Source organism: Curcuma longa, chromosome 5 (genome assembly GCF_044706935.1).
Source record: "Curcuma longa cultivar G26 ecotype Majalengka, Jawa Barat chromosome 5, ITB_CL_G26_1.1, whole genome shotgun sequence".
In the NCBI taxonomy this organism is placed as follows: domain Eukaryota; kingdom Viridiplantae; phylum Streptophyta; class Magnoliopsida; order Zingiberales; family Zingiberaceae; genus Curcuma; species Curcuma longa.
In genome coordinates this window covers 5,058,563-5,080,603 of record NC_133865.1, presented here as the reverse complement: position 1 = coordinate 5,080,603, position 22,041 = coordinate 5,058,563, and the positions used below count along the sequence as shown (strand labels likewise).

General features: G+C 35.7%; 1 protein-coding gene across 1 annotated transcript; it reads right to left on the bottom strand.

The window, feature by feature from the left end:
• Positions 1-778: 778 nt before the first annotated feature.
• LOC141829563 (LRR receptor kinase SERK2) lies at positions 779-18,574 on the bottom strand. Its single transcript, XM_074717075.1, has 12 exons — positions 18,443-18,574; positions 17,384-17,511; positions 9,968-10,100; positions 9,751-9,822; positions 4,778-4,921; positions 4,620-4,691; positions 4,170-4,235; positions 4,017-4,087; positions 3,750-3,890; positions 3,144-3,485; positions 2,203-2,597; positions 779-1,324 (listed from the first exon to the last, which is right to left on the bottom strand). Exons 2-12 carry the CDS (start codon positions 17,448-17,450, stop codon positions 1,010-1,012), a joined length of 1,818 nt encoding a protein of 605 aa, XP_074573176.1. The 5' UTR covers positions 17,451-17,511; positions 18,443-18,574; the 3' UTR covers positions 779-1,009.
• Between the last annotated feature and the right edge of the window lie 3,467 nt (positions 18,575-22,041).

Below are 22,041 nucleotides of genomic sequence, written 5' to 3'. Positions count from 1 at the left end.
TTTGACATTATAAAGCATTTACCTTTCATAAAAAAAATTAAAAAAGTCAAATAAACATCACAATAGGAAAGACAATTAACAAGGTTGATTGGGTTCTAAATCTCAAGAGTTATTGAAGTGTCATAATAGAGATTTTTTCCTACTTGAAACAAGCTGTAAAATAAGTTTGACGTCTGGAGATGCCAAATATTGCAATAACAAATAGGAAAGCATCATATTAGTCGTGCACTAAAATGGCTAATAAGGGTTAAAGGTTAATAGGATCCTTAATATCATTTCTTGGGTCAACTCACTCATATGGTGTTTCGATTCGAGCATCTCTAACATATCATTGGCTTAATCATCGCATAATTAACACATTGATACGATCTATATTCATAATCAAGAATTTAGTAAAATATAAAGTAAAGAGGGATCGTACATGTAAGTTATATGCATCCCATTGAATATAATACAACCCCTCCAGGATTTCCCTTGCATACTTCGTCTTCTCCATTGAAACTTAAGGCGGCAAGGCAATCTCCCTCTTCTTGTGCATTCTTTCTTCATTGAAACTGCAAAGTGATTTTAAGGAATAATATATGGATTCAAATGAAAATCAAACTTGGAGCTTATCAACCTTTTGCTACTCAAGTTACAGGCTCTGGAAGACAGTCACACAGGTGATAGAGATGAGCAGATCTGAAATGGAAGCCTTGTGATGGAAGAAAAATAACTTAATCGATTCAATTCCATAGCTAAAACCTCAGAAGGAGAATAAGAAAAACAGACCACAGGGAGCGCAAAGAAATGTGAATAAACCATGACCCAAATTGGTTTTTCCATCAAGGCAATTTGATGCAAGAGAAAATGGCAATTCAATTGCCAAAACAGGAGAAGCACCATCTTGAAATTGTACAAAATGCAAGAACCATTTTGAAACACTGAGGAAACAGAGTAAAAGGCTTCAACAGTACAGCTTGCATTAGACGTAGACATGTCTTTTCCTCCCTACTTCACATCTTACGTGTTATCTTCCTCCGGACAGCTCAATTGCATCTTGGTTGTACAAAGAGTCCTCTCCCCAGTCGAACCTTCTCTGCATCCTTTCATATTCTTGCCTTCTGGTCACTTCTACTTGCTGCCACTCTTCCCATCTCTCAGCAAGACCCTCTCCTTCAAGCATCCGCACCACTTCGGACATTGTCGGGCGGTCCTCCGGTGAAGCTTGGGTGCAAAGAAGAGCAACTTGGATCATCATTTCGACTTCATGGCCATCATATTCATTATTGAGATTTCTGTCGACAATGTCAGCCAAACGTTTTTCTCTCTGTAACTTCTTCACCTGTGCAGAAAAATAAAACTTGCAGTGAGGTGGCATAAACCACTAACAATCTTACTTCTAACTTCATCTTAAATCAGAAATAGTAACCTAGAACTGTCATGCAAAACTAATGTCCCTTGATAAATTTTCCAGTCATAGGAAACTGATAGAGTCTGGCATCATAGCACAGCAATACTTAGAAAACCAGAACGTCCAACTGAATTGGTTAATCAGAGAACCTTGTCCCAACCAAAGTCCACTTCGAGGCCTAACCCAGGAGGTAAGGGACAAGAACTAGCACAAGTTAACTTCTGCCTACCTAATTTTACTAATTACATTTTCTAATTCAATCTGGGCAAAGATTTGGCAATTGAATTGTAGAATCAGCGTCCACATCAGTTCATTGACCAGTTTAATTTAGAAACATTGGATTATAGAACAGAGAATAGGAAAAAGTAAGGACTTAATTAAATGCTATGTATGAATTCATGAAGTAAAACTGGTCTTGTCTATACTGTGAAGTAGGAAATTACTATAGAAGTGGATCAATCTACCAGAAAGGTCTCCGACAAAAAAATAAATTAGCTTTAGTTTACTCTCTAACGGTTGAAGCCTATAAACGCTTATATTAACTAATTCAAAATACTTTAAAATGATTAGTTGGATAGGAAAGGGAGACTTAAAATCCAAGATAAATGCACGTTGCAATTTTCTCTTGGAAGATGTTTACAAGGAGTTTTAGATATGTAACTTTTGTTGCATCAGCAGAAGACTAAAACATGAGATGATGCTAAACCTACAAAAATAGAGGATTGTTTTACTGTGGAAAATTTCTTGTGCTAATAGAAATTATTGAATTGAAATAAATAAATTATGTTTATCAAGATAATGAAGCTTACATGGTCAAGCAATAAAACATCATCTTCTTCCTCCAAGCGCGAAAAATCTATTGCACGTTGTCCGGTGACAAGTTCAAGAAGCATAATTCCATAACCAAAAACATCAGTTCTCTCCGATGATTTTCCAGTGGATAAATACTCAGGTGCAATGTGACCCATAGTTCCCCGAACTTGAGTTGTCACAGATGTCTTCCTCACATCTACCAATTTTGCTAACCCAAAATCACCTACTACAGCCTCAAAGTCCTCATCAAGTAAGATATTAGCAGCTTTAACATCCCGGTGTATTATTTTGGGACTGCAATGTTCATGAAGGTACTCTAATCCACGTGCAGTACCTAGTGCCACTCTTTTTCTTGTTGGCCAATTCAATACTGCCTCCCCTATTTTAAATTCTGCAATCACTTAACAGTATTACCATCAACATCAATTGCAGAACAAAGTATAGCAATGTGATCAATGGATAAACATAATTTCCTATTTATCACAAGCACAAGATACATAAATTTAAATCAAGTAGATATAACAAAATTGTCATTTCAATCTGGTTGCTGGAAGGTTATCAATTCCTAAACCTTCTACGGTTACCACTTACCACCAATCAATCTGATTGGAATGCCACATGAAGAACTTAATGCAGGAATACAAAGAAGAACCAAGACTAAATGTTAGATTGCTTTGCCCATTTCTTTAGCAGGATATCTGTTAAACTCTTTACAGAAAAATTATGAATCAATGAAAGTCCAAGGTAGAGGTTTTAACTTGTCAGATTAAAGGCCCAAGATATGGTCATTAAACTGAGAAGAAAAGAAACCAATGCATAAATTAACAAACAAATAGTTAAATTCATGTGCACAGCACTATATTCCTTTGCTCTTTTATTAGCTTTGCTGCCATGAGAGAGATAACCAGATTAGATTTCAGTATAAACTGAGAGTTACCTCGTAACCGGTATGCAACACTCAAATTTTGCATAAAAGGATAAACAAGAAGACGTTCTGTCGGTGTGGTACAAAAGCCAATCAACCTCAAAAGATTTTTGTGGACAGCAACACTTATCATCTCTACTTCACGTAAAAAAGCAGCTTCCCCACCTGGACTCTCATAGTCAGTTAATCGTTTTACAGCAATTTTAGAGCTATCTGGAAGCACTCCTTTGTATACTTTTCCAAAACCACCCTGGCCAAGGACATTTTTTTCACTAAATCCATCTGTTGCAATCTGTAATTCTCGATAAGCAAATCTTTTTAACTGTCCAAAAGCAATTCTGCGATCATCTTCACCTGTATGTCATATGTAAAATAATCAATCAGGTAAACTTTTGATAATTAAATTTATGTACTTGATTCATAGATATCAGTTCTGATTTGCAAGATGTTTAATTCAGTGTATGTTCTTGTTTCAGCGAGAATAAAAAAAAGTAGTATAACAAATGTAGAGCACAAGAAAGAAACATGACAAAGTTAATGGCTCGTCACATGAAACAAAATTGATTTGCAAAAGGTCCTATCAAAAACCAAAGAAACAGGTGTAAGAAAGTACTAAACCTGCAACATCAACAAATTCTTCGTGTCGATAACCCTTCCTGTGCCCCTTGCATAAGAAAAATATGACACCCATGACAAGCAATAATATGACAGCTCCAACAATTCCAAGCACAATTCCTACTTTTGAATTTTGGGATTTTCCTACCAAGACCAAAAGTATATTCAGCTGCTTGGAATATGAGGCAAAATATTTTTTTTCTTTCAAAAAGTTACATACCATAGATGATGAAACTCTTAAGTCCAAAAGAAATTATTGAAAATGTTTACCTTGAACAGGCATGATAGAAGCACAAGGGTGTTGGTAATTTATATCACAGTTCAGATTGTTTCCTGTGAAGCTGCACAAGGAAAATAAATAACATAGATATGGTTTCAAAGCATAAAGAGCAAGCTCAAAAGTTTACACACGATTATTCATACTTGTATCTAGCTACTTGAAAGAGCTCTCCAGGTATTTCTCCAAAAAGATGATTGAAAGCTAGACGACTGTCCATTCAATTCAATAGTAGAATGTTATGTGAAATATAATGGCAATGTGTCAATAACAATAGGAGAAGCACATTAAACTTCATTTTGAAAAAGAAAACACTGTGTATTGCAACTATGTGTTTTCACTTGAATAACAAAAAAACAAAACTGTTCCTTTTTCAATAATTCTGAATCCAAGCTCCAGGTATTTTCTTTTCATGTTACAATATTTACAGCTACTATGCTTCCTCCCAGTACTCTATGTACTGCAGCTGCTTTGATTGATCCTTTCATTCATGTACAAACTCTTAATATAAATTCAGTCATAGGGTTAAAAAAAAAAACAGTATCTCTAAGATTCCTGCAGCTACAGTCGCTGTCTATGTGAGAAATAACACTTACATGTCATTTAAGGCACCAAGATTTGTGAGGGAAGGAGGAATTTTCCCAGTAAGATTATTTTGGCTAAGAATCCTGAATAATGACAATAAAAAAAATTAAGGCAAGTCTTTAAGTCTACTTAAAAGATTTAGATCAGAAAATTTTATGATCCCACTGACAATATCTGAAGCTTAGAAAGCTTGCCAAGGGAAGCTGGTATATCTCCACTGAAACGATTATTTTCCAAATCCAAATTGGTCAAACTAGAGAGGTTGCCAAACTGTTCTGGTATTTCCCCGGTTATATTATTACCTGGCAATGACCTACACAATTACATGTCAAATCATCTGAGGATACCTGATTATCAAGTGAAATATTCAAAGATGCCATCATCATTACCAAGTAACAAAAAATTCTATGTAATTCAGATCAATGTTCAAGTACAACGAGACATACTTATTAGGGGCAAAACTGGCAATTACTCATGCATTAAAAAGAAAGGTCTCATATAAGTTCCTAATAGCTTGATTTACATCAATCTCTTATCATCTTAACAGTTTCCCTACACTCTGCTTTTTTTACTCTTGAAATTGAAACTATCCTAACTCCTGTTAGCAGATAGTCTGCATACTTGTGTGAATGTTTACACACATATAGGTCAATGAGAAGAGGTGGGTGTTCAGTTTCGGTATGTAAAAAGGCTGTGTGCATGCATGAATTTGACATACACATGATTGTTTAGAGTTGGCAGGTTGGCTTGATGACTAAGAATACCTTTTGTTGTTGTCATGGTTAACTTGAGAAGTTTCATGTATAGCTGATATTGTCTTAAATCTCCAATGGTAAACATTCAGTCTCACCATCCAACTAGTCTTAGAGAATGATACAATCCCTAGATAGACTTATTCAAATAACCCCTTCAAAATATTATCTTTTAAATATGTTATTAGATTTGTTATTAATTTAGATAAGGTAATTAGATTTATTAATAATTATCTTTTGAATAGATTATTAGATTTATTAATATTTTTTATATTGACTTGGCGTTATTATGGGGTTATATATAGAGTCATTATATAATCTTTTGAGGACAAGCAATGAAACAATTTATTTGGATTAATCAATTCTATTGATTATTGGAGGTCGATCCCCTCGAAGTGATCATATATCCCCATTTTTATTTTTTTTCGATTTTTCGCAAGATAGGACGCGGGTTCCTATCAACTTGGTATCAAAGCAAGGTTAATTTCATATTATGACAAATTGGAGATCCTATGAAGATGAATTCCCTTGTTGGCGAAGTAGAGATCCTACTGGATTTATTTTTAAAAGCAGAAAGATATTTTATTCTACACGACACATCAAATGATTCGAAAGTCGAAATAGCTTCTTTGCATTTGGATGGAGAGGCTTTCCGATGGTATCAATTATATATGTCATATCATGGATCTATAATATGGAAAGAGTTTGTAGATGGTCTTCTAACTCGTTTTACACCTCAACAGATCACCACAGTAACAGAATATCATAATCGCTTTCTTCGACTCTTTAACCAAACTCGTAATTGATCAGAACGAAAATTGTTGAATACATTTATTGAAGGACTTCATCTTAACATCTAAAAAGAGGTGAAGACGCGCTATCCTCGCACTGTAAAAGTTGCATTACCCTTTGCACAAATTCAAGAAGAGCAAGTCAATGAGGAAGCGCGAAGAAATGATGAGTGGCATCGAAGTCATTAATGTACACAAAGAAGAGTATTAATGGATGAACCAATAGAGGATTCAAAGGAAAAAGATGATATCAATGAAGAAAAAATACAAGAAAGTGTCAATGAAAAACAAGATGTCATGACGATAAAATCAATTCATGTATCAAAAGGATTACAACCTCCACAAATAATAAAAGAAGAAGGATTCATTGAATAACAACGAGATAGTTACAAAGACAATATATATATGAGGAGCTAAACTTTGCGACACCCATAATTGAAGTCATTGGATTTACACCAATCTCTACTTCCATTGTTCTAGTGAACGTGCTCAGTCAATTTGATGGCTTAGCATCTCGTAAGTGTGGCAGAGATGTAGAAAACAGGTCTTGCGACACAGGTAGTTCTTTTCTTTGAGCTTCCTGTTACTAAATCCTTGCTTACATTTCCAAATTTTTTGTAAAATTTAAAGGCCAGTCACCCCCAGAGATAGTCAATGGGACTAACTGGGATTTATCATTGTTCTAGTGAACAAAGCAATAATGCCTTGTCATCTCCAACAACATCTGACATATCAAGGAATATTTTTTCATCATAACTCGATGAGGACCCGACGTAAGGTTAAGTGAAGAAAAAGAAAGTATTGGCATGCTCATAAATTTTCAATGAAGACCTAAAGGAAAATTTCATGTTTAAGAAGGAATTATAAAAGGTCATTTGACTTCGTCAAAAGGAGATTTCAATTGGTGGACAATAAGAAGCTATTTTATACAAATCATCGAAAGAAAAAGAAGAATAAAAAGATCAACCTTGAGGACAAGATTGTTTTGAAGGGCAGTGGAATGATACGATCCCTAAATAGACTTATTCAAATAACCCCTTCAAAATATTATCTTTTAGAATATGTTATTAGATTTGTTATTAATTTAGATAAGGTTATTAGATTTATTAATAATTATCTTTTGAATAGGTTATTAGATTTATTATTATTTTTTATATTGACTTGGTATTATTATAGGGTTATATATAGAGTCATTATGTAATCTTTTGAAGACAAGCAATAAAGCAATTTATTTGGATTAATCAATTCTATTGATTATTGGAGGTCGATCCCCTCGAAGTAATCATCTATCCCCTTCTTTTTTTTTTATTTTTCGCAAGATAGGACGCAGGTTCCTATCAGAGAAATCAACCTTGCCATCATATTTTTGCCAAACACCAACACAAGTTACACAAAACATGTTGATCACAATAGAATAACTATGTGATGGAAGAAACATTATGTGAAAGGATGATATGACACAACCTTTCTATAGAATGGATCCAATGCCAATTTCTGACAGACAGTAAGTTTAGATAAATTATATTGAAGTATTTATCAAGGTTTAAAATATCGAGTCATGCCGAGGTTTCGATCTTCGACCGGAACGATACAGTTTCGGTACCGTATCATACCGTGCCGGTATAGTTTCGCTATTTTAAAATAAAATATAAAAAGAGCAGCCCGGTATATTAACTAAAATAAAAAATTTAATCTAAATATATTAAAAAATAAAAAATAATCTAAATTTTAAAAAAAAAATAAATTTTAAGCTAATTTTAATTTTATGGATTTTATTAAAGTTTATTTAAATTATCCCGAACTATAGCTAAGAATTGATTATTAAAACTTAATTAAACTACGTTAAAAAATAAAAAAAATAAAAATTGCAACAGATCGCGGGGAGGTGTCGTCGGGCTCGCGCAGCGCCTCCGGTGGCATCGCAGGGCCCCAGCAGCACCTCCGATGGAGTCGCCTCGCCCGAGCGACGCTTCCGGAGGATTCGCCGAGGCTGCACGACACCTCCGAAGGCATCGCCGCACCCGAGCGACACCTCCAGAGGCATCGCCGCGCTCGGGCGATGCCTCCGAAGGCGTTTCCCGGTCGAAACCGCAGTGCCGGTGTTGTGCCTGTGCCAGTCCATCGGCGGAATAAAAAATTTCGATCGTATTGCATGATACGGCTCGAAATTTCAATCCTTGGTATTTATCATTCTTATGCGATATGATCTTTGTCATTTGCATAACAAGTTCATGTAGATCAAAGTCATCACTTACTTTGAACTCATTCAGCTAAGTACAAAGTATCAAAATTTTGGTTCCTATCAGAACAATAATAAGTGATTGATGCCCCAACTACTTTGCAGCTATTGCATGCCATGAACCCTATACAAGAAACCATAGTGAGCTGTATATGTCCACAGTCAAACATTGTTCAAATGTGTGAGGGAGTAAAAACCTAAATAATAATAATGATAATAAATAGTAATTAACAATAGCAGGTATAAACAGAATAGCTTCACTTGTGCCTCTTGCGACATTCTGCATTTAAGGTAACTAGTAATTTCTATCATGGTTTAAAATTTCATACCGTGTTGAGTGAAACGGTCAAAATTTACCATTCCACCTATAGCTCGGCACTGGCACAACAGGTCGCAGTAGAATCGCGGCAATCTTCGTGGAGCACGAAGGCGTTGCGATCCCGTGTTGACCTATGCGGAATTGCAGAGGGTCATAGAGGCCCCGACAACCTCACAAGGTCCCAGAAGGATTGCGACACCCCTACGATCCCAAAATTTTTAAATTTTTTGCATTTTAATTTTTTTAATATTTAGATCAAATTTTTTAATTTTAATTAATATATTTTTTATTTAAAAAATATAGAAACATATCATTATGCTATGATACCAAAACCATATCGTTCCAATCATAAATCGAAATTTCAAAATGGATCGATATTGTAAACCATGATTTCTATACCCTTTGTTGATAGTGGTTAGATTTAAACGAATAATAAATAACATACTTCATCCATCTTATGTCTCTATGTTACCAATTTATCATTGTAACAATTGCATTCTACAATTAGATATCCTTGTTGGAACAAGAAAATGATGTTATAGGACTTGGCAAGCCAATCATGGTGATGGTGTATATTTCAAGTGGAATGTAGCTAAACATTATATCAAAACTCTATCAATTTCAACATCACTTAGCAAGAACATCAAACTATACGCCCCCACAAACATAGTCGAGTTGATACTCGAGTGGTAGATTGCCACATGAAAGCAGGGATCGAATTCCCGAGGGAACAATCTCTTAGGGAATAAAATCTCTCCCACCTGAAGAAGTCGCTCGGTTACTATGATTTACTCCCTTCAAATCGTTGTGGGACCAACATTGAGAGGTGCTTGAGGTGAGTGACTTCACCTTTTTGCCACACAGGAGCATCAAACTATACAATGCAATCATAGCATGTTTGAGAAGTTGAAAACAATGACTTCACTAACTTGTATGGTGTAGAATAAATTCTAGAAACAAATTCTTTGGTGCCTAATCTATTGAAGAAAGACAAAATGGTTTGGTTACATAGTAACTAAATATTGGTAAAACTATACTTACAAAACATTTAGATATTGAAGTTCTCCGATTCTTGGTGATAGAACTCCATTAAATCCCATTGAAGACAACGTTCTGAGGCAACAAAATCACAATGACAGAATATGGCTTTCATAACACAGCAAACAGATGAAACTTACAATTCATTGCAACTGATTCATAAAATCTACATAATAATACAAATCATATAACTTTAAGAGGAGAACAACAAATGACTTACACTTGAATGACATTGTTGTTGCTATCACAAATAACAGAGTTCCATGTGCAAGGATTGACCTGATTTTGATTCCAATCACTAAGCTGACTCCCAGTGACATTTAACCTCAATTTCATGTCATATAATGCATCACCTGAAAACATATTAATTCCTTGCAATCCATAAAATAATTCAATGAAGTAAATAAGGTCATGAAACCCTATGAACCAACCACATAAACGTTTTATATTCTGTCCACTAAGATTCAAATAATCATTTGTCAACAGTAGCAAATACATTTACCAACAGAAAATGTATGTAAACTTCTAGCATGAGAAATTACAAATTTGGACCTTTCACTATAAGGACCATTTCTGATGACATCAACGTCCAAGAAAGATTCACAAGCAATATCAGAGCCAATAGATAATACCTCAAAAGGAACTCAATTCTTAGGAGAAAAAAGGAATATAACCTCAGCTCCATCATCTGCTCTAGAGAATTCATTTAGACTTATAATCGCACAGGCATTTTATTACACCTCTAAGCAAAATCCTATCATAAAATACTAATATATGTAGATAAAATGATTGATCTAGGTGCATTTCATTGTGGTCCATATCATCCTCATGTAACCATGGTTTCTTTGCTGAGAATTGTATTTTGTTTAATTTGTTGGATGATTAGCAACTAATTGATTTTTATCAAAAAAACAAAAACATGGTAGTGTGATCAAAAACTAGTTCACCATACCTTAACATCATAGCAATATTCCCAAGATGCAAGAAAATATTGAATGTATATACTAAGTGTGAGAATATACAAATAAAAAAGGAGAACAAGCTGAAATCCATAAAGCCCAGAATGAACAAACTAGGAAACTTAATTTGGTGTGACATTTTTCCCATCAAAGTTACCCCCATACTTGAACACTCTGGTTGTACAACCTCTCTTGCTTACACTGGATGAAAGAGAGATGATAAATGCTTTTAAACACAATGGAAGAAGCACTATGCTCAACCTTGCCAAAAAAAAATTGTAATTAACAAAAAATGCCCCTCAATTTTACATAAACCTAAAAGTCAAGAAGGACAAGAAAAATACAACAATGATGTCAATATCTCAAGACGGCAATTGGAGCTTTAGTCACCCCTCTAGAAATTAAGGAATTTTTAAGTGAGTCAAAAGAATTGAATTTCAGAAAAGTCACTTGATGACTTGTCTCAAACTCAGCAAAGAAATTAGAAATCCAAGAATGAGACCAAACTTAGCACCTCAAGAGCCTATAAGTGAGTTCCAATTCTTAAACCCAAAAGAGCCCCTTGGATCCTTGATTCAGCCCCATAGGAAAAGTTTATCACACTACCAACAATGTGACAATCAAAGTGTCTAAGTCATTTTACTGACCGTTCTCCTTACTAAAGAACCATTATGACCCCAAATATGTATTACTCAAGAAGAGTCCTAGGTTGCTTGCCTTATTTAAAAATCATTCAACATGCTACTTGCCTTAGTCCCAGTTGCCGAATCTTTCATGCTACCTTATGATCCCAAATGAACAAATTGAATTAAATTCTTGCTTATAATAATTTTACTAAGACATATGACGGTATGTATTGGTTCATAGTTATTTATGTATATCTACTTGTTTCCACCAAACTAAGAATTTTGACTGAGCCAATCAAAGAGATGCATATTGATGCTAGGAGAAAAATTAAATCAAATAATGAACACTAGGAGAAAAATTACATTGAATAATGACCACACAAGTCTGCAACACAAGAAAATTATGCCTTTACATTCAATAGCTCGAGCAAACCCATAAAAACTCCACTAAACCCTTTTATGGCCATTCCAATATCTCATGTGAGGAGAAAAAAAGTTGATTCTAATGCTTGCCAAACTACTAAACCATTATTCCAATCCTATACATGTAAGACTTGCTATGTTATTATGAGGCTTATCGACTTTTCCAAAACTTGCGCCCATTCTCAATGCAATTTCATTCATCTTCAGCAACACAATTTCAGACATTGAGGACATAGTTGAGATGAAGACAGCTTCAACCCAACCAACCTTTCTCTCCCTTTACCTAAACTACCAATTCCCCCCTGCCAAACTCACTGTACACAAATTTCTTCATCCACAACCCATGTTTCTCATAAACCATACGTCTTCTTCCGTATTCGATGGTAAAATAACCTTTTTCATGTCCTTTATCCTAATTGTCTTTTCTTTACCTTTGAGTTTTACATTGTTTATACATTATATTTATGTTTTGTACATATTATAGGACCTATACATTATTAACTCCGTCCTAGATTACTCATCAAATTCTTTTTAGCTACCGTCACACTAAAAAAGAGTAAAGTATCATAATCTAGTGTCTTGTTTCCCTTAACTTTATATTGATGTTATTTTATTGAAACTACACCATATTTCACCATTTGAAACATTCCACTCCCGGCATTAGCCATATTCACTTCTCCTCTAAAATTATCCATCAATCCGCAATAGGTGTATTGTCAACATACAAAAATATCTTCAAATTTATAAGCTCCACTCACAATTTCAATTGCAAGTCTACAAACGCCCTCAAGGCTATGGTGCGATGGTAAGAGGTGGGATGGGATCCCTAGACAATGAAGGTTCAAATCTCACCCAAGACACATTACGCCTAGGCAATTTGAAAAACTTGTGATGTTGGACCATCCGTCAAGACCCATCTGCGCTTCTCGATTTACCCTGGTAGTTGGTCGGAAACTTCCATAGGACCGGACTGATCATCTCCAAGATTAATTGGATCATAAAAGCTAGATACCTAAATTACCAAAAAAAAATGCAAGTCTACAAACATTAAATCCTCCTATTAAAAATTTACTTACTCAAAGGTCTCAGAAAAGCTAAACATACTACTACCATACATCCAATCACAAATTTCCTTTAAAAATCGAGGTTCTTATCATGAGTTCACCATCTTCTTGTCATGTGTAAAGACTCCTAGGTCACTTCATAAAGCTCTTATGATCCACATTAGCCAGGTAATGAATAAGGAGATATATATTCTTCAATCATAAAATGCATTGGAACTTATGCATCTTCATGCTAGTGTACTCTATATCATGTTGGTGGGTATTCATAGTTAAAGTGTCCTCTTAATAGTAAAATTAATCATTATAAGACAAGATCCATTGTCAAAAGACAAATTTTTAAAATGGACTACTTTGAGATATTCTAAATTGTTATTCAACTTATTTTAATCTTTATACTTTAATCCCTCTAATAGATTTGAGTTAGTGAATTATCACGTGGAAGCCAAAAATGCATTTTTATATCACGACATTTCTAAAAAAATTATATAGAGCCCCCTCAAAATTATGTTACTTAGGGGGAGGGAAAAAATACATAACTAAAAATACAAGTTATGGTCTTAAATAAAGTTCTTGATTATGGTATAAAAATTCTCAAATAAAGTTACTCAAGTTAGCCTCATATGTAACAAAGCTAACCATACACTATCCAATACAATACCATAAGTATTTTAATTTTACTAGTTAATCTTGATAACATTCTAATAAAAGGAAGTGACATGTAGCGTATGATAGACATAAAAAAATCATATCGGAGATTTTCATTAAAGATTTGTGAAGGAATAGAAGTTGCTTATAGTTCTCAAGGAACATTGTCTCAAAGAAAAGATTATGAATCTTTTGCAAGAAATTATAATATTTCAATATAGACCAGTAAGAACTCCAACTATATTGAATCATAATCCATGATGAAAAGATAATGAATTTAAAGAGTTTTATTGTCATCAAAGTCTATCAAGCAGTCATCTATCTCAGAATTACCAAGCTAATATATAATTTGCAATAGGTGTTGAGAGTCAATTCATATAGCAACCTAAGAACTACCATTGAGAGATGGTGCTAAGGATCCTTTAACATATTAAAAGATTCTTAGAAAAGGTTTACTTTGCTAGAAGTATGGGCACTCAAATATTAGTATGTTGATTATATTTTATTGAATATTAATATTAGAATCCACTTCATTATTTTGCACATCAACCTTATAACATGAAAATGAAAATAAATAAATAAATAAAATATTCTAATACAACTTAGTGTCAAAGCATAATAAACAACAATGATAAAGATAATGTATATAAAATGTAAATATCAACTTTCACATTATAGAATGAATGAATATCCATCGTGATAATGAAACAATACATTGCAAATAATAGCATTACATAAAGGCATAAACCACATTTAGTTGAGATGTCATTTAAATCCTAGATGCAATTATGTCTAAGAGGATTAGTACATAATACATTTCTTCCAAATAACAAATTGTCGGCATCTTTACTAAACATCTTTTTAGTAATTTATTTTTATCTCTATGTAACAAGTTAGGCATGATAGATATTTATCTTTTGACTTGAACAGGATATTAGAAAGAATGGTTATAAACTTTTATAATAACCTTTCCTTAGCCTTATATTTACATAGCCTAGCTTCTTATCTTTATTTTAGTTATTTTGAAGACTATAAAAAATGAATTGTAATACCACTTAGAATACAATAAAGATGTACAGAAGTTTTCTTAATTTTTATAAACTTCAATACATCCTACCATACTTTTATAGATCAAAGCATTGAGGAGTTAGCCAACTAGACATGAAGCATTATAGTAAAAGAGATAAGAACGATAACATGGATGTGTGCCATCCTAAGAAAAGATAAATAAAAATACACTAGTGTAGTAACACAGTTACTACAACAGATGTTAATCCAAGAGAAAATATATTTAGATGGTATTGACATGTTCAAAAGAGTTTACAATTAGACAAGTTGAATCAACTAGAGTTAGAGGTGTAAGAAACAAAGTTAATTCAAAGAAATTTAATAAGGAGATTTGGATACACTCCAAGATTTATTGGTATTTAATAGTGTCTTTTTCGTTTGCTCGGACTCCTCTCCCGAAGCTACGACCGCCTCTCCAAGATACCAGATTCAGTGGACTCTGCGCACAAAAAGAAATCATGCCCCTCTCACTGTCCTCCGTTGGTCATTATATAGCTGGCGGAAAGGAATATCCACGTGGGATGCACTTACCAGTTGTCCATCTGAGAGACGGTTAAAACACCGAAGGCAACAACCGTTGAACCTTACTCACTGTTGGGCCTTTGGCTAAGTATCACCTTCTGCGAGTTGTCAGAGATTGAGGCAAGTAGTCGGCTGTCGCTGACATGCTTCCTGAGTCCGAATGGGTATAATGAAGGCTGAATGCTCGAGAGCACAAATAAACTAGCTCGAGCTAAAGGTCGAGTTGGGAATGCTTGGGATGGAACTTTGGCTACTCAGAAATCGAGGCCAAGTGCTCGAGGAAAGCGACCAATGAGTCGGGTTGCTCAGAAAAGGACTCTAACGACTCAGGGTGCTCGAGAGGAATAACTTTGGATACCACTGCATGTTTCCCCTTCAAGTCGGACTAAGAAGTGAAGTCGAATAAAGTCTAATTAAGTATATGGCGACTCAGGATGCTCGGGAATAATTCTAGATACCATCACATGTCTCCCTTTAAGTCAGATCGAGGAGCAAAATTGGATAAAGTCTGATTAAGAATATGATGACTCGGGATGCTCGAGAATAACTCCAAACACTATCACATATTCCCCCTTCAAATCTGCTCTTCAGTCCAACTTGAAGTGGGACATGTGATGGTATCCGGAGTTATTCCCAAGCATCCCGAGTCGCCATATAGTTAATCAGAATTCATTCGACTTCATTCCGCAACTCATCTTGAAGGGGGGCATGTCATGGTATTTGGAGTTATTCCTCCCAAGCACCCTGAATCGCCAGTCTTTTCCTAAGCAACCCAACTCACTGGTCACCTTCCCCGAGCACTTGGCCTTGATTCCCAAGTAGCTAGAGTCCCGTCCTGAGAATTCCCAACTCGACCTTCAGCTCGGACCAGTTGCTCTACGCTCCTGAGCATCCAGCCTTCGTTATACCCATTCGAACTTAAGAAGCATGTCAACGACAATCGACTATTTGCCTCAACCTCCGACAACTCACAAAAGGTAGCACTTAGCCAAAAGCCTGACAGTGTTACAGTGCAGTTCAACAGTTGTCACCTCCAGTGTTCTAACCGCCTCTCAGATAGACAACTGGTAAGTGCATCCCACGTGAAGATTTTTTGCCGCTAGCTATATAATAACCAATGGAGGTAAGTGAGAGGGGCATGGTTTTCTTTTTTTGCATGGAGACAACTCTTCTCCCCAAGCTCTCTTTCCTTTCTGCACTTTCTTTCTTTCTTCTTCTTCGCATCTTTACTAGTCTTCCACCTTAGATCGGAACTAACTTAGGCATCAGAGTGGCCACAGCGGTAAAATTGACCAACTCTAATATGCTTTTTTTTCTCAAGCCATCGGATCTAGTACCTTAGAGAGGCGGTCATAGCTTCGGAAGAGGAGGAACCCAAGCAAACGAAAAGGACACCATCAATAATGAATCACTCAAAAATGTAAAGAAACACTCATACACGACAGAGAAGTAAGATCAAATCCTTAATTCTATGCTAGCCAACCCTAACATGTTTTTTTTTTCTCAAGCCGCCGAATTTGATACCTTGGAGAGGCGGTTGTAGCTTCAGGAGAGGAGGAGCTCGAGCAAATGAAAAGGACACCATCGGTAATTAATCACTCAAAAATGTAAAGAAACACTAGTACACAACAAGGAAGTAAGATCAAATCCCTAAAGTATGTCTAGCATAGATTAAGAGTAATTCTATCCATTTCATAAAGGAAGCAAAAAATCCCCCTCTTTCTATTATCTCTAAACAAACGGATAATTTCCATTTATGATACATAATTTGGTAAATCACCATGAGAACCTGATAAAAAATCAGGAATAACCAAAGCACAATTTGACTACCATCTACAACTAGAGGTATATTGTGTTGAAAATAACTTTCTAAATCCAACGGCAATGAAACTTTTTTATTATTAAATCAATAATCTGAAAGGAAAAAAATTGTTAACTCTACTAATGTATAAAACTATTTCAGGTCCTACAAATACTCAGATGACATAGATGCATATCTTTTCTTATTTATGAAGCTCTACCTTTTTGGATCCATATATATCACCGATACTAGAAGATAATCAGATCAACAATAAATATTCAGATGACATGTATGTATATCTTTTCTCATTTATGAAGCTCTACCGTTTCTGATTTGTATATATCACTAATATTAGAAGACAATCAGATCAACAATGAACACTCAGATGACATAGATGTTTTTCTTTTCTCATTTATGTAGCTCTACCTTTTCAGATCTGTATATATAACTGATACTAGAAGATAAGCAGATCAACAAATGTTTCTTATATGCAAGTTTTAGAGATAGTCTTAAATGGAAGTGGAGTACCTTGCCAATCGGATTCAACTCTGGACAGCAAAAACATAAATATACAGAATAGATAAACAACCACCATATTTCTTGACAAGTCGTTGCCCCTTGCTCATTTAATCAAGTAGTTGTCAGATAAAGAAGCCCTATAAGAAGTAGCTTCAGTTTTCCAAGTTACAGAAATACAAGAAATGAATGTGCTTTAGTCAGAAAAATTAGCTAACAGATAAACTCTAGGTCATATAAAAACAAAACGTCAATCCACAGCTCAATAATACAGCAATAGGGGCATAGAAAAATGAGCCAACAGATAAACTCTAGGCCATATTAAATACGTCAATCCACAACTCAATAAGATAGCAATAGATGCATGACGACATGGTAAAAGGTTGTAATAATGAAATGTGATTATCTCGCACCAAAGGCTCACTTGCATGGAAACGCCGTCCTTGGTATCTATTAAAAACAGAATTGTGTAAAGACGAAAATCTATTTGAGAGAAATTTGAACGTTGTCTTCTTTGAACTGTTTATCTTTCTCCATGTTATTTTGTGATTTCTCACCTAATTGGGTGATTAATTATATTATCATCCTGCCGAAGTTTCGAAAGAAGCTTTACAATCGATTCAATTAGAACTCTTCCAACCAGCCGGATACTGCCCCCAGACACTTATGATACATCTGCTAAATAATTTCTAAGGCAGTACGATTCCCTACTTTTTCGCTCCAATTTAATTGGGCATAAATCAACGAAACAACCGAGAAATTGCAAGGTAAAGTTATTCTCCGCGGTGCTTTCGACCAAAAACCATGAAAAAAAAGGAAAGATTAGGAAAATTTTCTTTTCGAGAACAGAAATGCTCCCAGAAAGTGCAGAAATGATCAGCGCGTTAGTTCGCCCTTGAAAACATACACACAAAAAAAAATCCTGTAAAAGTAGTTTAAGAAAAATGAAAAAGGACAATAAAGACACAGTCGTTCAGAATTCCAATCCGGGATGTGGACTCCGAGAGGGAAAAAAAGATCAAATCAAAGGTAAAAGGAAGATCGGCGCAGATGCAGAACAAAGGGGCAGACCTTGGCAAAGCGATGCCACCCATCACTAGCACGACGAAGATCGGCTTCGCCACTGGAGCTAGCGCTGATCCAGTCGGGGGGTTTCGAGCGAGAGGGAGGAACTGAGAGACACCGAAGTCGACACCCTTCAAACACTCGTCCAACAATGTCAACACCCGGTCCCTCACCGCGCTTACATATATTGGAGGTGCGATCACTCACCCGCTGCCCCTTACGCGACACCGCTCAGGGAATGCTTCGCTTTTATTAGCTACAAAAGTGGAGCCCAACGACCATCTATAAACATGAAGCAGCCTTCAGTTTACTCCAGCAATTGCCCGGAATTCTTACCCTCGTGCCCATTGTTCTATAATATAGGGCCTGCACGAAGGGTATATGGTAATGCAAATCGAATGTTTGTTGGACGGCCAAAATTCGGTCCAATCGGCACCTATTGGTACGGATTAAAATTATATCAAATATGCAGTCAAAAAATCAACAGTCGACACGATGATAACTTTAAGGACATTTACAAATGATGTAACTACAGGTGTGAGACTGATTATTTAAATAAAATAGGAAGTGTAGATAAAATAATAATAATAATAATAAATTTTTTATTAAAAAAAGATAGATAGAGGAACAAACAAAAATTATTTAATTGTGCACTCATTGCACCGCAATAATGGGGATCCTCCTCATCTTCTGCTTTTTATGGACTAAAGTATTCAAACTTTGAATTACAGCGTCCACGAGCTACTCCTTTACATAGTATTTAATCTTAGGATATTTCATGCTGTTGGATAGGATTTTTTTTCCTATTTAGATTCTCGAAATTGATGGTGTGACAATTTCAAAAATATTAATTTTTAATATTATGTTCTAGGAGACGACTGTCCGAAAAAATTCAATAGCATCTCCCCTGTAATAAGTAACTATTCCTGATACATAATGACATAATAGGCCAACACGGCCAATACAAATACAATACATATCCAACCACACATCTATACATACACATAATTATGAAACACTACGAAAATGCAACAAGCCACGATAAAACATACTCCACCAATCCATGACAACGAAAAATGACATGATGGAGATTTAATAGAGATCTTGTCCATCACATACAGGAACACAACAACTAGTCCACAATAGATAAGGAACAAAGCACATAGATAAGCACATAATTCCAAACTCGACGATACGAAAAGAACCACAAACTAAACAGTCTATAAAATCATGCGAAGAAAAGACAACAACTAAACCCTGCTGTGAGATGATGGAGCAGTCTGGCCTATCTCCAAGCTTCAACCAACATCCTATCTGTTACCTGGGGAGAAACAAGGAAAACCCCAGGGTCTGGGTAGTGAGTATTACAATACTCAGTGGATATAGAAATGAAAGTACACAACATATAGGATAAAGCAACAGGATATCAACATAATGAATAGAATCAAGGCAACAACTATATATATATAATCACAAGTGCAATAGCTATCAACGCAATACATAAAACTACAACAAATGCATGTGCATATGATATGCATAATCGCTGTCTGCACTCGCCACCCCCAGACACTCACCCGGTGTAGTGTACTGGGGCGCACAATAGGAAAGCTGCACACGCTACAACAACAAAATCACCACTAATCAAGTGGGGAGCGGGCAAGATCAGGAGGGTTATCTAGCCAATCCTAGTTACACCCAACTTAGCGCAACAATAAATCTACTTCTATCATGTACATGTCATGATGCATCATACAACAGTTAAGCATGTATAATCTAATTAGATATAAACAACAGATCATACAACGGTATGGAAGAAAAATATCAACAATATAGGTATCATGTATCAGACATTCAACAGAATTAAGATTCAAGTATCAGATAATGATCTCTAGAAAAGACTGTACTGACCAGGTACAGGGGTACCCACCTGATTTGATGAACGTCGATAAAAGAACTCCCAAAATATAATTCCTTCGTAAATACAATCGAACTTCCAATCAGTCACTGTCTTGCAATTAGAATAAACCACCTTCCTAAATATCAGAGTGTATTTTTAAATTCTATAACAATTAAACCCTAATCTTCCCTGATCAGATCTTGGTCAAGACCAGAGTTGACCGACTCAATCCACACCCAACTTAATCCATAACTTGCATTAAATCCCAATTTCTTACCCAAATTCTTACTACAATTGTTATCAATTGAATTCTAAATACAGATTAAGCCTAAATTAGCCTAATCCAACCCAAATCAGATCGGGATCCAGATCAACGGATCACGGCTGAGCCTTGACCATGACCAAACCCATCTCTGCCGATCAGGATAGAGACCAATCTATGCTTTCTTGCTAAAATTCTTCCTACCAATTAATACTAACAGATTTTACCTCAATCCTCAGCAACCGAACCTTCTGAACTCCTAGCCAAGTTTCGGTTGAAGCTTCCCAAGTCTGTTGTCCACTCTAGAGGTGGACCGCGCTGCCTAGAACGAAGAAGAAGACCGGCGAACAGTGGGTCAGCGAACAGCAACGCTAGGTCTTCTTCCGACCTTCTCCAGTGAAAACGCCCGCTCCTCGACCCTTTAACCGTCTCCTCCGTTGACGCCATTAACCAGCCATCACTGCCGCTGCCATCGTTTTCGCGAGGAGAAGGAAACGCTCGGCTTGCGTGGAGAAGAAAACGCTTGTAGAGTTCAGGTTGAGGAGAGGTTTCGGGTTTAACCCGAACCCGATTCTAACTTATGAGCTTAGGGTTAGGGTTGGGTGGTTTATTTGGGTTGGGCTGCCCCAAATCCTACACTTAATTTTAATTATCCAAGACAATTAAGATTCATAATTCATTGATAAATCCCAGTTAGCCCCATTGATTATCTCTAGGGGTGATCGGCCCGGTCCTACGAAAGTTTCCCACCGACCACCAGGGTAAATCGGGAAGTGCATGCAGCGGTCAACCCAGACGCCCAGCATCCTTTGATTATGTTCCCTATTTGAAAGAAAATTTCTACAATTACGTCGTAGCTGGGGATCGAACTGCAAGTGTTTGGGTGACAACATAGAGGTCCTACCAAAGGTGTTTGGGTAACAATTAAGATTCACAATTCAAAATCATCATTAGGGTTCACAATGATGCAATATTATTATTTTTTATTTAAAAAATATTTTTAAAATTTATATATATATATAAAAGTTGTCTATATATCTTTTAAGATATAAATGAATCAAAATTTATTTATCTTTTTTTACTTTTATTATCTTAGGAAGTGTTATTATTCTCACTTTCATTTCTCATTTCCATAGGGTTAAGAATGATCAATCAATCTTAATGTGGTTAATTATTTCAACACCAACTGAACCTATGGTCATCAAGTTTAAAACCTCTTATCAGGTTTAGGTGTCCCTTGCTTAAGCCATTGCATCTTATTCTTTGACCCACATCCTACAACTTTTCTGCAACTCGACTAAAATGATAATCCCAGTTAGTCGCATTGACTCAATCCCTGGAGGTGACCGGTTCGGTCCCACAGAAGTTTTCCACCAACCACCAGGGTAAATCGGGAAGCGCACGCAGCGGCCAATTCAGATGCCCAGCATCTTTTGATTACGATCT

Excerpts from the sequence above, each read along its gene's own strand:
- LOC141829563 (XM_074717075.1), bottom strand. The coding sequence starts at position 17,450 with ATGGTGGTTGTTTATCTATTCTGTATATTTATGTTTTTGCTGTCCAGA. Across the intron at positions 3,486-3,749 it reads AGAATTTGTTGATGTTGCAG|GTGAAGATGATCGCAGAATT; the intron begins GTTTAGTACTTT and ends TATGACATACAG. Across the intron at positions 1,325-2,202 it reads ATGTTTTATTGCTTGACCAT|GTGAAGAAGTTACAGAGAGA; the intron begins GTAAGCTTCATT and ends TTTTCTGCACAG.